Here is a 13,792-nt window from a genome sequence, read left to right as displayed (position 1 = left end):
TATTGCTGAGTGTGGGTTGAGCAACAAACAAACCACAAGGTAGAGGGGTGATGGAATGACTTTGTAGGTTCCCACAATTATCATGGTTATACACATCCTGCTGACCTCACACTGCTTCAGGGAGCACGGGTGGCCCAGTCGTCTAAGGCGCCGTGATTCGCTGTGCAGAGTTGCATCCCTTGGGCATGCCAGAAACCTATGATTGTGGGTTCGAAACCCGATTCGTCCCGATTATGTTTCTAGGTTTGTCAGCACCATACCCGTGCTCATGGGTTTCACCGAAGTGGTAAATGTCTGAGACCTGCATCACTTCGGGCTTTCCTCCCACATTAAGCTGACACGCCGCGATATAACTGGAATACCCAACTCAATCACTCACACAGTGCTTCAGGCTAGCTATTCCACCGTTATGTGATGAAACAAGGATTTGAGCGGAGATGGTGATTCACTGAACTATTCTACTGTCTCTGTTCCAGGCTCGTGGTGCAACGAAGGGAAAGAGAGAAGTGTCTTTAGGGGGGCTGAAGAACGTCGACAAGAAGCTGGCCAATATGATTCTGAATGAGGTCATTGACCAGGGCCCCTCAGTTTCTTTCATTGATATAGGTAAGACCAACTGGGTAGATCAGTAGTGAGACTCGTGTGGCGAGTCCGCATTAGAATAGGTCCCCAGGAACCTATCATTGTTGTAAAAGATGACCAAATGGATCTGGTAGTCAAGTTCAGTAGCTTGGTTGAAAGCATGTCCTCGCCCCCTGATGTTGTGGGTCGTTGCTCACAATATCGATCACTGGATTGTATGGTCCAGACTTGTCCATTTGCTGTTTATATGCTGTATATATGCGTATAAGGAACTACTGTTATAACAAACAATAATTAGTGGATCCTTTGAGTTTGTTATAACCGTAGTTTACTGTAGTTGGAATACATGATAGTTTGTTGTATCTTGGATAGATCTGTTGTACGCCATTTACCTGGAGTTACCTGGAGTTGAAAAGGGGAAGACTGACGAGTGAGGAGGTGCGCTACTCTCCATGTATAGAGTTGCCTCCCTTAGCTGCTTGAATCTCCTTGTTGTGGTTTAGGTCCCTATCTTCCCAAACTGTGACTGATCGGCCATCACACCATCAATGCTTAATGATCTCACCAATCTGTGTTTGTTACTTGCGTCATGTTAGGCATTCCTCCATTTTGAGTTGACATGTTGTTGTAGAGCCATAATACTCTGCTGTTTGAAGATGTGATAAGCCCAACACACCTACACTCTAACTACAGAAACAGGAAACTTGCAGATGGATATGTATGTACTTGAGACATTGCTGTATGAAGTGGTGTATAAGATTCTGTCTCTTTTCAGCTGGTCAGAATATAGCAAAACAGGCTTTACAAGAAATAGTCATCCTTCCTGCTCTCCGCCCAGAGGTAAGTGCAGCGCTTCATGTGTGGTATGTTAGGGCACGGAGTGTCCATGAAAGTTCACCTGTACACCTGCTGTTGACACCTGTAAAGAGTTTATCGTTATGAGGTCAAGCTACAAGGACTTGACGACTTTGTGTGGCGTTTATGTCCATGTTGCCTAGCAGTCTCAGATATGGCAACAGGGGTAAAGAGTTAGCAGAGTTGTTCAAGCATTTGCTTGTCATGCCAAAGACGGAGGTTCGATTCCCCACAAGGGCACACTGTGTGAAGTCCATTTCTGGTGTCCCCTCCCATGATATTGATGGAATATTGCTAAAAGCAGGTAAAACCATACGTTCTCACTCACTCACTCACTCAGGATGGCAATTCAAAGTGGCAACATGGTCAGTTCCATTAGAGTAGGATTTGGCTAATGTGAATCAATAATTTGTAATATATAGAAACACAGAGTCGATGGTGAAGGGTGTGTGTGTGTTTGTGCTTCCAGCTGTTTACTGGGTTGAGGGCGCCTGCCAGAGGACTGCTTCTGTTCGGGCCTCCGGGAAATGGCAAAACTATGCTGGTACGTGTGGGAGCCGTCTAACTTACCTATCCAAAGGGATACGATATGTTTTGTTTTTTTAAAAACGCATATTATACTCGATAAATCTTTTTTTACACTATGAATCATAAATAACTTCTATTCCTATCTTTTTTGAAACTCTGAAATGTGCAACGTAGATCGTGTTAGGTAGGCAAGGCATGTATACTATTTTGTTGGTCATCTACCACCTACGACTCGACCTTCGTTAAACCGCTGATCATCTATAACGCTCATCAATTATTTGGAACCCGAAGGTAGCGTTATAGCGAGGGATCACTGTATATGTGTAATAAATGGAGAAAGTGTAATTGAAATGACATCATCACGTTGATTGTTTCAGGCCAAGGCTGTTGCCAATGAGTCCAATGCTGTGTTTTTCAACATTTCTGCTTCAAGTCTTACTTCCAAATGGGTATGTAATTTTCCTGAGGGTTAAAAACGAAGATTTTTTTATGTTCAGTAATCAATGTGATCAATATTTCATGGAGGTACTGACAATAGTTTGAATAAAATAGATATCGCCTTTACCAGTGCTGATTTACTGATCTCTTGCCCCTGCCCAACAACATACCGATGTCAATTATTACCTGTGAAAGGACATACCGATGTCAATTATTACCTGTCAAAGGACATACCGATGTCAATTATTACCTGTGAAAGGACATACCGATGTCAATTATTACCTGTTAAAGGACATACCGATGTCAATTATTACCTGTTAAAGGACATACCGATGTCAATTATGACCTGTGAAAGGACATACCGATGTCAATTATGACCTGTGAAAGGACATACCGATGTCAATTATTACCTGTGAAAGGACATACCGATGTCAATAATTACCTGTGAAAGGACATACCGATGTCAATTATTACCTGTGAAAGGACATACCGATGTCAATTATTACCTGTGAAAGGACATACCGATGTCAATTATTACCTGTGAAAGGACATACCGATGTCAATTATTACCTGTAAAAGGACATACCGATGTCAATTATTACCTGTGAAAGGCATACTGATGTCAATTATTACTTGTGAAAGGACATACCGATGTTAGTAATTACCTGTGAAAGGCATACTGATGTCAATTATTACCTGTGAAAGGACATGCCGATGTCAATTATTACCTGTGAAAGGACATACCGATGTCAATTATTACCTGTAAAAGGACATACCGATGTCAATAATTACCTGTGAAAGGTCATACCGATGTCAATTATTACCTGTGAAAGGACATGCCGATGTCAATTATTACCTGTGAAAGAACATACCGATGTCAATTATTACCTGTAAAAGGACATACCGATGTCAATTATTACCAGTGAAAGGCATACCGATGTCAATTATTACCTGTGAAAGGACATACCGATGTCAATTATTACCTGTGAAAGGACATACCGATGTCAAATATTACCTGTAAAAGGACATACCGATGTCAAATATTACCTGTAAAAGGACATACCGATGTCAAATATTACCTGTAAAAGGACATACCGATGTCAATTATTACCTTAAAAGAACATACCGATGTCAATTATTACCTTAAAAGAACATACCGATGTCAATTATTACCTGTAAAAGGACATACCGATGTCAATTATTACCAGTGAAAGGCATATCGATGTCAATTATTACCTGTGAAAGGACATACCGATGTCAATTATTACCTGTGAAAGGACATACCGATGTCAAATATTACCTGTAAAAGGACATACCGATGTCAAATATTACCTGTAAAAGGACATACCGATGTCAAATATTACCTGTAAAAGGACATACCGATGTCAATTATTACCTTGAAAGGCATACTGATGTCAATTATTACCTGTGAAAGGACATACCGATGTCAATTATTACCTGTAAAAGGACATACCCATGTCAATTATTACCTGTAAAAGGACATACCCATGTCAATTATTACCTGTAAAAGGACATACCGATGTCACTCACTCACTCACTCACTCACTCACTTTGTGAAATATAGTGACGTTACATTGTGCAAAGGGCAGCTTTACAGACAACCAAAACAATGGACAGATAGGAGTGGAATATGGCCAAACACATGATCCACACTGTAAGTCATTATAATGACATGATCATGAAATGTTTGTTGAGGTGTACAAGCACTCTTGTCCCTAATATTGCACTGTCTGTTTCTACAGGTCGGGGAGGGTGAGAAGCTTGTCCGCACGCTGTTTGCTGCCGCCCGGGAACTCCAGCCCTGCATCATCTTCATGGGTCAGTGCAGGGAGCTTGTCTCTCATGTGGCATACAGTGTAGGGAGCTTGTCACTCATATGAAAACAGTGTAGGGAGCTTGTCACTCATGCAAACAGTGTAGGGAGCATGTCTTATACAGGTGGCAAACAGTGCAAGGAGTTTGTCTCTCATGTGGCATACAGTGTAGGGAGCTTGTCACTCTTATGCATACATTGTAGTGAGCTTGTCACTCGTATGCATACAGTGTAGGGAGCTTGTCACTCAAATGCATATACAAGCTCCTCACAAGGATAGTCCGTTCGTGGAGCTCTCTATACTATACAGTCAAAACTCCCCACTGTGATAGGTGGCCCCAACCATGCTTGGAATTGAACTCGCAACCGAATGACTGTTATGTTTACAAACAAGTGAAGACTGTCGTGACACCGAATACACTTACCCCTGCTAAATTACTTTCTTTGTTGGTCAATTTGAATTTCTATTTCATTAAAACTATCATCTTTAATTGATATAGTAAGAATGTAATGGAGAAGTTGGTTGATTTTCTGTTAGTCTGCAATCTCGAACCAATCTGATTCTTAAAACAACAAAGTAAATTCATCTGGAAAACATGGTCAGTCGTAAACCTTTTCAAAATGAACTATGATGGCATTCACAAAGACACAAACAAAAGTATAAACATTACTACATTTGGGGTTCAAGATTCTTGTAATGGCCGCGCCCACACTGGTGGCAGCGATGTCACCGAGAGTGTAACATCGCTGGGAAGGAGCTTGATGCATATAGTGTAGGGAGCTTGTCACTCATATGCAAACAGTGTAGGGAGCTTGTCTCATACAGGTGGCAAACAGTGCAAAGAGCTTGTCTCTCATCATGCTCATTAGAAAATAGTTGTGTTGAGAGTCTTATCATATTAACACTGAAATATGAGGCTAAGAACCCCATGCTGCTGGTACTCATGTTCTCTGTATTTCTGCTGTAGAACAAGGTAAACCACAGAGTTCTGACTCTCTTCCCATTTACATGCTGAGTGAGTGAGTATGGTTTTACGCCGCTTTTAGCAATATTCCAGCAATATCATGGCGGGGGACACCAGAAATGGGCTTCACATATTGTACCCATGTCGGGAATCGAACCCGGGTCTTCGGCGTGACGAGCGAACGCTTTAACCACTAGGCTACCCGACCGCCCCATTAACATGCTGAAGGAAAAATATACAGGAACCTATAATGTTCTTTAAGAGGACCAGATCAACAAACTAGGTCACAGAGTAACACTTCACTATCTCTCGAGTTCATCCAGTGTTTTTGTAATTAGCCTATGGGCAATAGCAATGCATCAAAAGCTCAGTGCATCTTTACACTAATCTAATCTTCATCTAAGACACAGGCTTCTTTTATGATTGGTCGCTTGTTTCTTCCCATCAGTATATATCCCGCGGTATGTTTCAGATGAGATTGACTCCTTGTTGTGTGAGAGGAGGGAGGGGGAGAACGATGCCAGCCGCCGACTTAAGACTGAATTCCTGGTCCAGTTCGATGGCGTAAGTTCTAATTCTTAGTTCTAACGCCATAGCAGTCAGTATAGAACATGTCATGATCAGGGGTGAGATTCTTCAGTGGATCCACGAATCTCCGCAAATTTTAGTGACCACTAATCTGTTAAAATCTCATGGCTAAACACCCCCAAATTATGAACCGCGCTCCTTTGCAAAGAAGTTTCAGCTGAAAAGAAAAATATACATTCTCATGTCTGAATGATGCACTTTGGATGTGAACAATTCTACAGTGGAAACTGTCTGGAACTTTGGACCTGAAAATGTAGTCTGATTTATCAATCGTTCTTTATTAGTCCTGTTCCAGCAAGATTTACTTCAAATGGATGAAGGCTAATCTTGGTAATGGGTTGCTATTTATGTGAGCAATTGACCTTTTTGTCCTTGAAATTAGGAATTGAAATAGAAATTGTGCATCGGACAAATTTGTTTTGATAATTAAAGAATGCAAGGACCATAACATGTGTATGGTGTAAACATAAATCTGTAAGTGCAATTTTGACAGATTTCACCGTAAATTGTTTTGTTTGTTAGTTCAATGTCTTTTGAAGGATTTGACTGAGGCCACACTTTTCTAAACCATGACCTCTCTTTACATGCTTGAGAACCAGTGAAGATCCGGGTTAGAATCAGTCATCAGCAACCTATGCTTGCTGCAAAAGGCGACTGTGCTTGTCGTAAGAGGTGACTGTTTGGATCGGGTGGTCAGACTTGCTGACTTGGATGATGCATGTCATCATATCCAATTGCGGGGATCGATGCTCATGATGTAAATTACTGGATTGTCTGTTCCAGACTTGTTTATTTACAGACCACCGTCATATAGCTTTAAACAACAAACAAACAAACAAACAAACAAACAAACAAAAACAAAAACAAACATGTTTGAGACTCCTTATTACATACACTTCCAATCCTGTTATTCCCCCTGGATTTTGATTGACTGATATTGAGGGTCAAGGTCAGTGATTCTGTGTGCAGGTTGCGAGCGGGGCTGAGGAGAAGGTGCTGGTGATGGGAGCAACCAATAGACCTCAGGAACTGGACGATGCTGTGCTCAGGTGAGCTAACAGTCCTTCATTGGATATTACCAAGTTACTTTTCAATTAATTCATTTAACACTAATTAGCTACAAATTCATATCTTGTCAACAGCAAAATAGAAAATGTTATCATGTTTTAGTTTTGACCTTGACCTTGTAGGCGTTTCCCGAAGCGTGTGTATGTGACAATGCCTGACCTTGACACACGGCGCACAATGCTGAGTCACCTGCTCGTCAAACACGACAATCCTCTCACGCCAAAAGAGCTTGACCATCTGTCCAGGTACGTATACTTCAACCCTGCGTTCACATCTCGTATGACAGAATCAATCATGTTTCCAGTATTACCAGTGTAGGTGGTGAGAATTGGTAAATTGGTATCATTTACAGAACTGAATGATAAACTAATCATGTTTGTGGTTAGTTTGAGTAAGACAAGGATCTGGATATCAAGTGTATTCCGAAAGATGCCTGATCTTATATGCTCCAGCAACTGTACATTCCAGCCTATAAACTCAACAAATTAGAGGTAGTCATCAAGGGCTATGGCTAAAGACAGATCCAGAGTGTCATGTGACATTGAATTTCCCTTCTGACACACGGCATACTCTAGTCTTCCCACTCAGGATAGTGCTTGGGGACTTGTGTTTGTTGTGTATGTCCACTAAATGTTATGTTTCAAATGCTGGTGTCTTTTTCTAATGTCCACTGGACAGTGCTGGAGGAGGAGATATTGTCCATCCACTGGACACAATCCTGGAGGACTAGTGTTTGACTTTGTCTGTCCACAGATTGACAGATGGGTACTCTGGAAGTGATCTAACTGCTGTGGCCAAAGATGCAGCTTTAGGGCCAATCAGAGGTTAGTATTATAATAACATGCTAATATATTCTATTTCCCATTTCTTAATATGATACTGCTGTAAGGTAATGTTGTCAACCACAGAGGTCTGAATCAATGTTAAAAATAAATTTGAAAAGACAAGGGGTTGATGATGACCGTGGGTGGCCACTTAGATTCTCAGGAACTTTTCACCATCATAGAATGTACATTGAAGAAAGTTGCCTAAACTCAAGAAGCATTCAATGTATATCAGTGAAACTTTGTACCTGTAATCCTTAGGGCAGGGCCATGATCTGAAAAGATTGTGAGTGACCAAGGTATGAGGTCAAGGTGACAGTGAAGATTAAATGTTTGCCATTTTCCCTAAAGACTTTTGTTCAAGTCTTATGCATGTAGTGGTCATGTTGTTTGATTACCATTGTATGACAAGTGATGGCATTCTTGTAAAATGTAGGTCACCAACTTCTAATGAATAGGATATGCAATTATTTTTTAGAAACCATCCAGAGCTTTGACAATTCAGGGATCTTAACACATATCACTTGTGTATAACCCTAAAAAATCATTTTGACATGTTGACATGTCAAAGGTCAAGGTCAAGGTCATCATCAAGGTCATAATCTGAAAAGAATGTAAACTAGAAGCAAGAGGCATGGGATTGAAGTGTTATGCATTAGATGTTAGGCATAATGGATGAACATGGGTGTGGGTGATACGCTTTGGCCATTGACACACAATTCTGTACACTGTCTTGAATGGTTTATTTTCAACTTCAGCATAGATTGATTCATACATTCTTGATTCAGTCTTGAAACATTGTGACCGATATTTCGTATTATGTATTTCCTTCAAATTCTTTTACTGGCCCTTTAATTGTAAGGCTTATTGTTGACAGGTACTAGCTATAATAAGCACAAGTGTGAAATATTACTTGTAACTAAGGTAGCAAGTACATGTTATTATCATACCAACATTATTTTCTGGATTTTAAACAAAACATTTGTGATACACACTTCAACCTTTTCAACATGCAATTTACCCTTTTACACCATTTATATTTGTTATAGCATTGCTAGTTATGATTTACATGTTGTTACTTATATATTTTGTGAATACTTACAAATTTTATGGGCCCTTTACACCCTACACAAGTTCATTTCATATTCTGTTTACATCCACGTGCTTGGCCTTGCACGGGTTAACCCGGATGATTAACCAGGACAAACCAAAGAAAGTAGAGAACTTAAATGAAGCACTCGTAAAAGAACTAAAGTGACTTATCCTCACAAGTGGTAGCCTACAATGGGTAGCTATTGATGAGACCAGCTATCCCTTTGGTGAAGTCATAATGGTTCATGCGTGTGTCTCATGTTTATGGTGGGAAAGTTTTGTTGCATAAGTAAAAAAGATTATAAGGCGACTTCTTTTTTGAATGTAATGCAAATACCTGTCTATTTCAAACATATTGTTACCTCTTGTAATTACTGATTCAAGCTGTGTTGTCAGGGCGTCAACATGATACGGAAACAAGTGCTTCTTAGTCATCATATCCAAATTGCATAGATCGATGCTCATGATGTCAATCACAGGATTGTCCTGATGCAAGTATTTTTAGACAGTCGTCATATGGCTGGAATATTGCTGAGTGCGGCTTTAAACAACAAACACAAGACAAACAAACAAACGATGCTTGGGATGATTAAGACAGCAAGGATGGACATAATTTCTCTGTTACCTGTACATTAGTTAATATGAATGAAAAAGGAGAATGTTGTAATGTGTTGAGGTGAAGATGATAGTTTTGGGGTGGTAGAATGTCAGGACCAGTGTGATATGCGGGACAAAGTGTAAAATCTTAGATGTATTTTTTTCTTTTTCAGAGCTGAGCATACATGAAGTAAAAAATTTAGATGCAAATAAGGTATGTGAAATGTTTACATTTGCTGAAAAGGATAAAAACATCGTTTAGATAGGTAAATCTCATTGATATTCTCTATTTGTGATAAAACATGCTAATTTATATTTCTTAATCTGAATAGGTGAGAAATATCCAGTTGTCAGATTTTGGTGATGCCTTGAAGAGGATACGACGGAGCGTTCCACTGGATACCCTCGAGAAGTACGAACGCTGGAACGGGGAATACGGGGATATTACCACATGATATTGTCACATGACAACTTGGAGCCTTCTCATTGGCTGATTCTGTATGTGCAGTGACCAATGAATGCAGTATACAGTCAAGTTGAAATCTCTGGCAACAGAGTATTCCATGACTCAGAGAGAGAGACGATGTTTGAACCCAAATAAATCGTCATCTGAATGATATTTGAAATGCATATCTTTACAGCAGTCAGATTATTGTACAAATCATAGTTTTGTTGTAAAAACTAATACCTTATATCAATTATGATGTTATGCTAAATTGGTCTCCGAGGAACAAAGGCAGGCACAAATACAATATATATGTGCGATATAAACGTTTATGGATGAGAGGTGTATTTCATTGACTGTATACCTACATGGAACAGTATCGGACCTCATGAGGATCCAGTGAAGTATCCACCAGTTCCTCAAGACTGAAGATTTACACTGGAGTCTGATCAGCCTGTTGTCTGTCAGTAAGCAACAACAATGATCAAAGCAAAAGGCATGCCAAGTTTCGCTGTGACTGTGTAAAGACGATGTGCAAAAATACTGTTGATCATGATTCGTCAGGTCTGTGATTATCTAGGTGAACATAAAGATCTGATTTTGAGATAATTGATTGCTTACAGAGAGACATGGACGGAGAAAACATGGATAATTATGGACCGTATTGGCATCCATCTGTACTACGATATTTCCCCTACTTTAGCTGTCACTAGGACATACCAGCTGGTGTATGATGTTATGGACCGTATTGGCATCCATCTGTACCACAATATCTCCCCTACTGTAGCTCTCACTAGGACATACCAGCTGGTGTATGATGTTATGGACTGTATTGGCATCCATCTGTACCATGATATCTCCCCTACTATAGCTCTCACTAGGACATACCAGCTGGTGTATGATGTTATGGACCGTATTGGCACCCATCTGTACCACGATTCTGTACCAAAATATCTCCCCTACTGTAGCTCTCACTAGGACATACCAGTCACCATAGCCTATACATTACAAGGTTGTGCTTTAAAACTTTACCTCTTTGTAATGCTGCATCAGTCGGAGCATATTTTATAAGAGCTCTAACATAAGTCAAGCCTTATTGCCATTTTGCGTTAGTCTTGATCATTGTGCTTTCCAGGTAGTGTTCCCATGTTCCCTGTTTTATTTCGTGCCACAAGTCTGTGGAACCACATCGTTTAACCTGGCAGGACATCAATAACAATGAGAGTAGCTGCCCTGTGCTTTTGTCATGTTTGGGAATATCCAACATTCTGCATCCTTGGATGCATGACTGGATGCATTGTGTCTCTGTTTGATCTGTCAAAACAGTATACTAATTATAATCTATACGTTGTTAGAATGGGAGTGCTGCTACGTGTAACTGCAGATACTGTTACCATGGTTACTCCTGTCACTTGTTGCCAGATCTGATGCGTGAGGAGCTTTTAAAGATGGCTGCCAGCATGCTGTCTGGTGGATTTAACTTGTCTGGTCTCCATCAATTCAGCAATAACTGGCTAAACACTTGTTCCAAGAAGCTAATGTTGTAGTTTTCTCAACGCATATCTTATGATGTTGACACCTGGATAGAAATGGTCACCTGAAGATGTGTCAAGCCATGAAACGTTTTGAATATGCACATTTCATCTGTATGATGTTCTGGATTGTAACTACAAGTATTATCCACAACAAAACTGATTAGCGCCAAGACTTCTGTTTGCATTCCTACTAGTTGCACCAGTTACATGTGATACACTGAGGTCAGTAGAGGTCAGATGCGTGCAGATGATGTAGGCAACCTTCACCTTCACTACTTGACCAACTTCACTGGGTGGACATGACCTTCACCTTTAGATGGACTTGACCTTCACCTTCATGAGGTGGACATGCCGATTTGTGTATTATTTCTGATAGTATTAATCATTATTATTTGAAGCAATAGGCGTGAGAGAGAATGCACCATTTGTTGTACTATCTATACACAGGGAAGTCAGCGTTATTTGCATTTAGGCGTTCTCCTTCATGTCTGTCTGGTGAGAAATTCAGGGTTTATCATGGGAACAGACTCACACTGTTAAGGCTAGCACAAATTCCACAAAATCAAACTGTAAACAAATGAAAAGCTGTGTTTTTTTATACTATCGATAACGTGACCAGTAGCTGCTTATTCCCCACAATAATGAGTGCAGGGAGTTTGGAAAAGTTTAGTTATGATAAATTTGAGTTCATCCTGTTTGGATAAACTGTCTACAGATACCTTTTTACACAGGTTAGGACATAAAATTACCAAACATCTTTGTAAGGTTGCAAAAGCTCAACAAGAAACAAGTAATCAATCAATCATGATTGGCATCACTGTTTTGGTTCCTGTTCACTGATTGACCCTGAGTTTTAAAGATGATGCCATGAGAACCTGGTCCATTTACGAATATTCATACCTCATACCTCACTCAGTTTTCTGCATAGGGCGAGGAGCTGTTTCATTTCTCGAAAAAGAAGTATTGGCATGTGTTTGTTAATGGTTTGAACTTGTAGAATGTTATCGAAGATTTTAAAAATGTTAACTTCCTTTTCAAATGTGTTAGTGAGTTTTTGTATGTATTAAATGATGTGTGCTTTGCATAGGAAGTAGGATATGGTTTCTGATTACAGTGTGTAGATAAACATTTGTATTCATAGTTGACAACAAGATGTACGGTGTTTCTCTTTGGCAGCATGGAACAGGTAATGTACTTAATGTGTTCCACTGGTGTATTGTTAATAGCAGTCTTTATTTAGAGTGGTCTCCCTTTGACATTACTTTTGCGCTACTCCCCTACAACAACCAAGCATTTAAAGAGGGGACGGATGTGCCAATCAAACCACTCATCTAAGTATTTGGTGATTTGTATTCTCAGGAAAAAGAACAGATATTGAAAGCTAAATATGGTGTGAAAATACGTCCAGCTTGCTATAAGAGTAAAAAATAACACCCAAATAAATTGACTATTAGTTGTTGTAACAATAGTTGTAATGAAAGTATTGCTGCTTGATGTTGGGAGGGGTGACGTATTCTTGGCTGATGGTGATCATAGCTGGGATATGTGTGTGATCATAGCTGGAATATGTGTGTGACCACAGGTGGAATATGTGTGTGACCACAGGTGGAATATGGATGTGACCACAGCTGGAATATGGATGTGATCATAGCTGGAATATGTGTGTGATCACACCTGGAATATGTGTGTGATCACAGCTGGAATATGTGTGTGATCACACCTGGAATATGGATGTGACCACAGCTGGAATATGGATGTGATCATAGCTGGAATATGTGTGTGATCACACCTGGAATATGTGTGTGATCACAGCTGGGATATGTGTGTGATCACAGCTGGAATATGGATGTGATAACAGCTGGAATATGGATGTGATCACAGCTGGAATATGGATGTGATCACAGCTGGAATATGGATGTGATCACAGCTGGAATATGGATGTGATCACACCTGGAATATGGATGTGATCACACCTGGAATATGGATGTGATCACAGCTGGAATATGTGTGTGATCACACCTGGAATATGGATGTGATCACACCTGGAATATGGATGTGATCACAGCTGGAATATGGATGTGATCACAGCTGGAATATGGATGTGATCACAGCTGGAATATGTGTGTGACCACAGCTGGAATATGTGTGTGACCACAGCTGGAATATGTGTGTGATCACACCTGGAATATGGATGTGATCACAGCTGGAATATGGATGTGATCACACCTGGAATATGGATGTGATCACAGCTGGAATATGTGTGTGATCACAGCTGGAATATGTGTGTGATCACACCTGGAATATGGATGTGATCACAGCTGGAATATGGATGTGATCACAGCTGGAATATGGATGTGATCACAGCTGGAATATGGATGTGATCACAGCTGGAATATGGATGTGATCACAGCTGGAATATGGATGTGATCACAGCTGGAATA

General features: G+C 40.2%; 1 protein-coding gene across 2 annotated transcripts in view; it reads left to right on the top strand.

Annotated features, from left to right (window-relative positions):
- Positions 1-13,792, top strand: part of LOC124140713 (spastin-like) — a 44,530-nt gene extending 30,738 nt beyond the window's left edge. For both annotated transcript variants that reach the window (XM_046508416.2, XM_046508415.2), the window contains 11 exons: positions 477-606; positions 1,358-1,422; positions 1,907-1,981; positions 2,343-2,414; positions 4,167-4,242; positions 5,675-5,766; positions 6,760-6,839; positions 6,981-7,103; positions 7,612-7,682; positions 9,545-9,585; positions 9,704-13,792. In XM_046508416.2, the coding sequence (XP_046364372.1) occupies positions 477-606; positions 1,358-1,422; positions 1,907-1,981; positions 2,343-2,414; positions 4,167-4,242; positions 5,675-5,766; positions 6,760-6,839; positions 6,981-7,103; positions 7,612-7,682; positions 9,545-9,585; positions 9,704-9,826 (948 nt within the window). In that variant the 3' untranslated portion in view covers positions 9,827-13,792. The remainder of the gene's footprint in view (positions 1-476; positions 607-1,357; positions 1,423-1,906; positions 1,982-2,342; positions 2,415-4,166; positions 4,243-5,674; positions 5,767-6,759; positions 6,840-6,980; positions 7,104-7,611; positions 7,683-9,544; positions 9,586-9,703) is intronic.

This window comes from Haliotis rufescens, unplaced genomic scaffold (assembly GCF_023055435.1).
Source record: "Haliotis rufescens isolate VD_foot unplaced genomic scaffold, xgHalRufe1.0.p SCAF_3, whole genome shotgun sequence".
Lineage (NCBI taxonomy): Eukaryota > Metazoa > Mollusca > Gastropoda > Lepetellida > Haliotidae > Haliotis > Haliotis rufescens.
This window is presented reverse-complemented; position numbering and strand designations above follow the sequence as displayed.